The 9276-nt window shown below is 41.4% G+C and overlaps 1 protein-coding gene across 1 annotated transcript; it reads left to right on the top strand.

Annotated features, from left to right (window-relative positions):
- Positions 1 to 735: 735 nt before the first annotated feature.
- Positions 736 to 1305, top strand: LOC123500408 (zinc finger BED domain-containing protein 5-like; the record flags this gene model as incomplete). Its single annotated transcript, XM_045249126.1, has 2 exons — positions 736 to 930; positions 1118 to 1305. Coding segments are annotated over exons 1-2 (383 nt in total), but the record flags the coding sequence as incomplete, so codon positions are not given.
- Between the last annotated feature and the right edge of the window lie 7971 nt (positions 1306 to 9276).

A 9276-nucleotide genomic window follows, 5' to 3' on the forward strand; every position in this document is an offset into this window, starting at 1 on the left:
TCTCTCTCTCTCTCTCTCTCTCTCTCTCTCTCTCTCTCTCTCTCTCTCTCTCTCTCTCTCTCTCTCTCTCTCTCTCTCTCTCTCTCTCTCTCTCTCTCTCTCTCTCTCTCTCTCTCTCTCTCTCTCTCTCTCTCTCTCTCTCTCTCTCTCTCTCTCTCTCTCTGTGGTTCCCAACCAGGGGTCCATGACCCCAAGGGGTCCATGGAAGAATTTCAAGGGGTCCATAGAGATTCTACTTATTTTTAAATTTATTATACTGGACTTAGGAGACATGCGGCTCAGAATAAAATTTATACTACTGTTCACAATCCTTAAAACTGAATGCTTAAATGTTAGAATTGCTCTACATTAGTTAACAGTATCAGCGGTGTCAAACTCACGGTCCATGTGACAAATTTGGCCCTTGGGATGGTCATGAGTGGCTCGCGAGATGACAGGAAGATTTATTGCCTCCTTAAATGACGAGTGTCATGAATATACGTGATATATGAATGAGAGAGAAAATGAATAAATAACCTTTATTTTATTATGGCAATATTAAGTGCAATAATTAATTCATATTGCAATTTATTGTAATACAGCTATTGCAGCTATTATAAAGGGAAGATGCTTATATAAATGAAAATCACTAATCAGTTTAACGGACCGAAGTCGCAGCCATTGCTAGTATCCGAACGCAATCATGAGCAGCCAAACGCTTCTTCTCTCTTCGCCAGGAAGTTGAAATGTTTCTTGATGTACAGAAAAAAATGTGACCTGTTGGAGATATTGAAATCAGAACACTTTGAGCTCCGCCTTGCTTATCTTGTGGACATATTTGAAATCTTCAACCAGCTGAACTTGAGACTCCAAGGAAAGGATTCAAACTTGCTCAGCCACTGTGACTCAATACATGCATTTTTGGCCAAATTGGAGCTGTATAAGAAGAGAGTGAGTGTAGGAAAATTTATGATGTTTCCATCATTGAATGAAGTTCTTGCTGATGGTCAGCTTTCAAGTACCTTGTCCAAGGAAATCATGGACCACTTGTCTCAGCTAGATGATGAATTTCGCCGTTACTTTCCTGACTTGAGCCCTCAGCATGCAGGATTAGCAAAAAAATCCTTTCTTATGTCAGGTTGATGATGTGTTAGAAGACGCACAAGAAGAGTTCATTGAGCTTCTCCATGATTCAACAGCCAAGAATGTGTTCCAGTCAAACTCCTTGTCTAGCTTCTGGTGTTCAATGATGGAATCATATCCAAAAATAAGTGATCTGGCAGTTCGAGTTCTTTTGCCTTTTTGCTTCAACCTACCTGTGCGAAAGTGGGTTTTCTTCATTACTTGCAATAAAAACAAAATCAAGGAACAAGCTGTCTGTGGAAGATGACTTGAGGTGTGCACTGGCTGCCACTGAGCCAAGGATTCATGAGCTGGTTGCTCAAAACAACCACAAAAGTCCCATTGAGAAATATAAAGTGACATACTTTTTCGCAACCAATGAAAAGTTTCATTCACTGCTGTTTTGTGATTTTTGTTGTATTCATACAGTTTTGTGATTCTTTTATTCATACATGTGCTTGCAAGCTCAAAAAAGGGCAAATATTATAAAGATAGTTTTTGCACACAATACCTACAACTATAACAACATTAACATAACATTTTTCCTATGTGTTTTACTTAAATCAAAAAGTGCTGAACGGAATGTTTTCTGATTTCATATAAATAGGCCTACATCTTAATCAGCATAACAATGGAAGGCATTTTACATTAATATATTCATTTCTTGCAGAAAAATCTTTTATTAATTTTCTTGGCTTAACCTATTTCGTTGTAGGGGTCCACAGGTGAAACAATGACTGGAAAAGGGGAACGGGACAAATAAGGTTGGGAACCGCTGTGTGGTGAAGACCAGAGGTGTGAAGCTGCCCTGGTCAACGTGTTGGATTCTCTCCCCATACGCTCGGATCTTCTCCTGCTCATTCTTGCGGTGGGCGGCCTCCAGGAGAGTTCGTGGTGACAGGCGGCCATCGGGTCAAAGATCCGTATGTCCATGAATGCTTTCTGTCCCTTGTCCAGAACCCTCGTGCGATGACGTCGACTCGAGCCTCGTTGGTGGTGTTGGCTGTTCTGTAGCGCAGGTGCTCGCCGTCTAGCGGTAGGAGGGTCGGTTCAGTGGAGACATCGTGGCACACCTCCTGAGCATGCTGGCGGTCAGATCTCTCACCTCATCGTGCCTGATACATACGAATCCCCTTTTGCACGTCATGGTGTGGTTGACGTCATTGGGGGAACTACACACACAGGTACTGGGGAGTCCTTCCACCGGCCAGCCGTACCTCAGAGCAATGGCGTCGACAAATTCTTGTTTGTTGAGGCTGAAGCCCTTCGCTCCGATGGGCAGTGACGTTAGCCAGTTAGAGGCTCCCGTTTCCTGTGCAGTGAGGATTTTTCTCACTGTGGTTGCAGGCAGGATGTTTATCAGGTCTTCGAGACAGTTTCGTTGATGTTGTTGCCTGTCTCTAGATATAATTCGTCTTTGCTCAGTGACTGCACTTTGGGCTATTTCACCATGTGCGTCCTGAGCAATGATCTTCTCTGTGAGGGACCTGGTGAGCTTGAGGGAGTTGAGGTTCTCCACTACTACTACTACTACTACTACTACTACGACTACTACTAATACTAATATTACGACTGCTGCTGCTGCTGCTGCTGCTGCTGCTACTCGTACTACTACTACTACTACTACTACTACTACTACTTCTAGTACCACTACTACTACTACTACTGCTTCTACTACTGCTGCTGCTACTGCTGCTGCTACTGCTACTGCTGCTGCTGCTACTGCTGCTGCTGCTGCTGCTGCTGCTGCTGCTGCTGCTGCTGCTGCTGCTGCTGCTGCTGCTGCTGCTGCTGCTGCTGCTGCTGCTGCTGCTGCTGCTACTGCTGCTGCTGCTGCTGCTGCTGCTGCTGCTGCTGCTGCTGCTGCTGCTGCTGCTGCTGCTGCTGCTGCTACTGCTGCTGCTACTACTACTACTACTACTACTACTACTACTACTACTGCTGCTTCAAGTACTGCTACTACTACTTCTACTACAAGTTTTCTCCTCCTCCTCCTCCTCCTCCTCCTTTTCTTTAATCGCAGAGTTAATAATTATATAGAATGGTCTGCCATCAAATGTTATCACTGAGGTACTATCGAAACGTTCAAAGTTCGCCTCGATAAATAGTTTGAATGTAATCCCCGGTTGTCACTATTCATTTCCGAGTAACTTGCGTGTTTTCTTTGATCTCCCGGGCCGCTCATCGTGGTTTGAATTGCCCGTTAGTTGGAATCACTCTCACCCTCCATACATGACACAGATAGCCCGGAGTGAACGGTCACTACTTTTACTCTCGATCTGTGAAGGGCTGTGGATAGTCAAGAGCCCTGACAGTAGGTGACCATCATCGGGATTTAAGGTACCAGGGTTCACCGCTGCAGGGGGTAACCATACATTGTGGGATCAATGTTGCAAGGGGTTATCAGCGTACGGCGTCCCTACAGGGAAAGTATGCTATCTCAGTGGATTGAACGGAGCTGGGGCCGCATTGACTGCTGCCTCCCTAGAAAGCGCCAGGCAAGGCTGCCAAACCACCCATTCCACATCCACACTGTGCATTCACGTACACGTCCACGTCCACGTCCACAATGCACACACAACATGACCTTCACCAAGCGTTAACACTTTCCCCCACACACACAAGTACTCACACACACATTACACATTTCCTTTTCACTCTCTACTAAAATTCCATGTGATTTTTTAATATCACATGGTTTCGCCTTTTTTCCTGCCAGCCTCGGCTGGAGGGAGGGGTGGGTGGGGAGGAGCCTTCTGCTTTGCTGTCCTGTCTCTACTACTGGTAGTTAGTAGATATTCTCCACAAACAGCCTAGTAAGATCCTAAAGGTCTGTTGCTATTTGTCTTCCTTTGTATTCCTCCTCCTCCTCCTCCTCCTCCTCCTCCTCCACCACCACCACCACAAAAACACACACACACACACACACACGTTTGTATGTCTGTCTGTGTGTCTGTCTATTTAATTCAAAGTGTGTAATTCCCTGTTTGATCTGGTGCAGTCTCTGACGAGACAGCCAGACGTTACCCTACGGAGCAAGCTCAGAGCTCATTATTTCCGATCTTGGGATAGGCCTGAGCCCAGGCACACACCACACACCGGGACAACAAAGTCACAACTCCTCGATTTACATCCCCTACCTACTCACAGCTAGGTGAACACTGAACACTGAACACTGAACAGTGAACACTGAACACTGAACACTGAACAGTGAACACTGAACAGTGAACACTGAACACTGAACACTGAACAGTGAACACTGAACACTGAACAGTGAACAGTGAACACTGAACAGTGAACACTGAACACTGAACAGTGAACAGGGGCTACATGTGGAAGGAGACACACCCAAATATCTCCCGAGGAATCGAACCGCGGTCCTCTGGCTTGTGAAGCCAGGGCTCTAACCACTAAGCTACCGGGCTGTGTGTGTGTGTGTGTGTGTGTGTGTGTGTGTGTGTGTGTGTGTGTGTGTGTACTAAGTTACTACTACTACTACTACTACTACTACTACTACTACTACTACTACTCTACTACCACCATCTCCTCCTCCTCCTCCTCCTCTTCCTCCTCCTACTCCTCCCATTACTACAACACAAATAGTAGTAGTAGTAGTAGTAGTAGTAGTAGTAGTAAGAAGACTTCTATATAGCCATTAGTTCTATAAAGAGTTAAAAAATAGTCTTTGACATTTATAATGAAGGAAAAATGACCTTATTTAAATCTATAATAATAATAATAATAATAATAATAATAATAATAATAACATTATTATTATTAATAATAATAATGATAATAATGATGATAATAATAATAATAAAAGCATTTCTCTCTCTCTCTCTCTCTCTCTCTCTCTCTCTCTCTCTCTCTCTCTCTCTCTCTCTCTCTCTCTCTCTATATATATATATATATATATATATATATATATATATATATATATATATATATATATATATATATATATATATATATATATATATATATATATATAAAACATGTTAGTAACTTGTATATAACTAGTGGTACACATAGGGTTAATGTTAAACAGTTATAATAATTATAATAATAATAATAATAATTATTATTATTATTATTATTATTTTTATTATTATTATTATTATTATTATTATTATTATTATTATTATTATTATTATTATTATTATTATTATTATTATTATTATTATTATTGTTATTTTTGACAATGCTGCTGCTGCTGATGATGATGATGATGTAAACTTTCCAAACAAACAAACAAACAAACAAAAACAAACAAACAAACAAACATGGAGGACGAATAAAACAAAATAGATAAATATAAAAAATATGATGGTTGAAATTATTGTACGTGTTTTTATCATTATTAATATTATTATTATTATTATTGTTCCCCTGTGGTGGTGGTGGTGGTGGTGGTGAGAGGGAGAGGGGAGTGGGTAGGTGACGGATTGGAGAGAAAAACAACTAGGATGGAGAGAATTGGAGGGAGAATCACGTAGGGACACTTGGAGGGAGAGAAAGTGAGAGGGAGAGAGGGAGAGAAAGTGAGAGGGAGAGAGGGATGGAAGAGTCACACATTGTCACCTTCACCAACAAAAACCTCCTCCACACTTTCCTCCATATCTCCTTCCACAAGTTACCTTCACTTACCTCCACCTACACACACTTTCCTCCATGTTTCCTCCACCTTCTCGCCAATTTTGGCTCTCCTATCATCCCTCCTTCATAGTTAGAATAGTATTTTTCTAAGATAGTTTCACACCAAAACATGACAATTTTTCCCAATTTGACCTTCGAAAGTTTGCAGTCTATCCTTCATATCTCCCTCCATAAGATACCTCCACTTACCTCCACCTACACAAATTTTCCTCCGTGTTTCCTCCACCTTCTCTCCAATTTTTGCACTCCTACCTTCTTTCCTTAATAGTTGAAATAGTACTTTTCTAAGATAGTCTCACACCAAAACATGATCATTTTTCGCATTTTTACCTCCCAAAGTGTGCAATTTTTCCTCCATATCTCCCTCCACAAGTTACCTCCACTCTCCTCCACCTACACACACTTTTCTTTAGGTTTTCTCCATCTTCCCTTTAATTTTGACTATCCTATCACCCTCCTATCATAGTCAAAATGGTGTTTTTTCTAAGATACAGTTTTCTTATAGTGTGCCCTAAAAGTCTTCCGTTTTCTGTGACTGGTGTATCGTTTTCTTTGGTTGGTTCATTCGTCAATTATACAAAAATCAATTCAATTAAATAATAAATAATAAACAACAATAATTCAACAATAAATAATGCTAATTAAAACACAAAAAAATGTAGCCTATAATAATAATAATAAGGCGAATCATCATCATCATCATCATCATCATCATCATCATCATCATCATCATCATCATCATCATCATCATCATCAATAAGGCGTTCATTAATGGAGGAAATTAATGTCAACAAAACAAATAATAATAATAATAATAATAATAATAATAATGTAACTGAATTGGTAAGAATAAAATAAGGGAAGGTAATTAATTAGTAAAGGTAAATTAATACAAAAACAAAATAAAAATTAAATTAAATTAAATATATAGAAAAGACTTAAATCATAATGGAAATAAGTCATTATTATTATTATTATTATTATTATTATTATTATTATTATTATTTATTTGTTGGTGTATTTGTTATCCTTAAAGGAACGACTCTTAATCCATGATATTAATGAATGAATTTGCACATTTAACGACTTAGCGTTATCTCTTCATTTATTTATCAGTGTCATTATTTTTAGTTTCATTTTTGAATTAGAGAAATAATGAAGAAAAAAATACAATAATTATTATTTAATAGTAACCTTAAAGGAATGAATGAATTATCTATAATATTCATCTATTGCTTCCACATTAAACATTATTTATTCATTTATTGATGAATTATCATTATTATTTTGACTGATTTGGAATTAGAGAAATTATTTGAAGTATACTTTTATTATTTTGTATTTATTTCAATATTTATTATTTTTTGCAATATTTACTGTTTATTTCTATCTTGGAGGAACGACTCTTAATTAATCTTATTCATTAATTGACCTATGCATTATTTATTCACTTATTTACCACACTAATTCACTTTTCTTACTTTCACAATTACTCAAATCATTCACAAAGGAAAATACAATTATTAGTATTATTATTATCATTATTATTATTATTGTTGTTGTTGTTGTTGTTGTTGTTGTTATTGATGTTGTTGTTGTTGAGCCAAGAAACAGCAAAGGGCCACAAAAACAAACCAATATTAGGACTAATTGTTTATTTGATTTTTCTTGTTCCTCATTTGTCTAATTAAAAAAAAAGTCATTCAATTGAAAATGGTAATAAATAAATGACTCAATAATACCAAGTCCTTAAATGTATCAATCAATTATAAGAGTCAATAATATCAAGCATTAATTGTCATTCCTTGAAACCACAACACCACCCGACCAAGCGCCCGCGCCCGCGTCCGCGCCCCCGCCCGCGCCCCCGCCCGCGCACACCTCGCAAACCAGCACACGACCGTGCTGAATCACACAGACAGACTGACTGACTGACTGACTGACTGACTGACTGACTGACTGACTGACTGATTTTTTTTTTTTTTTTAATTTAAACCTAACTTTCTACAATGGAACATGTACCCAAAGGCGCACTGTCGTGTGCTACCTATTCTAAGGGTACTACAATCTATTCCTCTACAATATTTACAAGACTTCAAAATAGATAATATACAAGATGGTCAGCATGTGAATGGAGCACTATTCGTTTCACTGCACTGGCACTATTCACGCACTGCACTACAATGAGTGTCACGTCACAAAGAGTGTCAGAGAGTTGGCAGTGTCTGTCTCCACTTATGTGCCATCAGTTTGACACTGTGAGTGTTCATCTCCTGGACGTGAGGCACCGCGGCCGTGAACAAGCCCTGGAGACGCGTCCTGCGAAGGTGCATTGGTGCTGACACCCGTGGGATCGCGGCACCTCTACGGCGTCACCACCATTGAGCACCGTTCTCGTGCTCCGTGTGGTGACTCTTAGGGGATGACGCAGCCCTGCCAGATGTGGCACTCTTTGCACCTGTGCCTTATGGAACACTACGATCGCCGCCACGTCTCTGCGGTGTTCCAGTGAATCAAGGGGACGCTCAGGCTCTGGGTGAGGTGGTAGTGCAGCATCTACTAGCCGTATGGCGCGGCGTTGGATGCTGTCCAGTCTCCTTCTGTGTGTGGCGGCACAGGACATCCAGGAGAGAGCTGCGTACTCAAGGTGGGGCCGCACCTGTGCCTTGTACAGCAGCAGTCTCCCCTTCCTGTCGAGGAAACTGGCGATCCTTCTGAGAGCGGAGATCCTGTGAGAGGCTTTCTTGGCAATGGTTTTGACATGCCTGTCAAACCTCAGCCCTCGATCCACCTCCACTCCAAGTATCTTGACGTCATCTTGGAGTGGGAGAGCAGCAGCGCCAAAGACAACTTTCCTGCCATTGCTGCCATGGCGGCTGGGGACCGAGACAACCATTGCCTGTGTCTTCTCCGGCGCGAATGTCACTTGCCAGCGAGCACCCCACTCCTCTATCACTCGTAGCTGCTGATTGATGGCCTCAGCAGCCCGCCCACTGTCCTGGCGTGGATAGGTATAGGAGGGTGCAGTCATCAGCATAGGCCATGACTCCTGGCAGTAGCTGGAGAAGATCATCCACGTAGATATTCCACAGGAGTGGGCCAAGAATTGAACCCTGTGGCACTGATGCCTCCACAGGCAGGGACTCAGATGTTTGCCCGTTGACAACCACCTTGAGGCTTCTGTCCTGCAGGTAATTTCCCAGGAGTCGTAGCAAGCCACCCTGGATGCCTTTAGCACGAAGCTTTTCTAGTAATCCGTTGTGCCATACTTTATCAAAAGCTCCTGCTATGTCCAAAGCAACCACTATAGTGTCCTTGCCGTCGTCGAGGGCGTCCTGCCACTGCCTGGTGAGAAGCATCATTAGGTCGGAGGTTGACCTTCCAGGTCTGAACCCAAACTGTTGGTCTGAGAGGAGGCATTGTCCTTGAGATGGCTACACACCACCTCTGCCACGACCCTCTCAAACACTTTACCCACCACTGACAACAGGGATATGGGTCTGTAGTTTTTGGGTCCGT

Source organism: Portunus trituberculatus, unplaced genomic scaffold (assembly GCF_017591435.1).
Source record: "Portunus trituberculatus isolate SZX2019 unplaced genomic scaffold, ASM1759143v1 PGA_scaffold_223__1_contigs__length_158863, whole genome shotgun sequence".
In the NCBI taxonomy this organism is placed as follows: Eukaryota; Metazoa; Arthropoda; class Malacostraca; order Decapoda; family Portunidae; genus Portunus; species Portunus trituberculatus.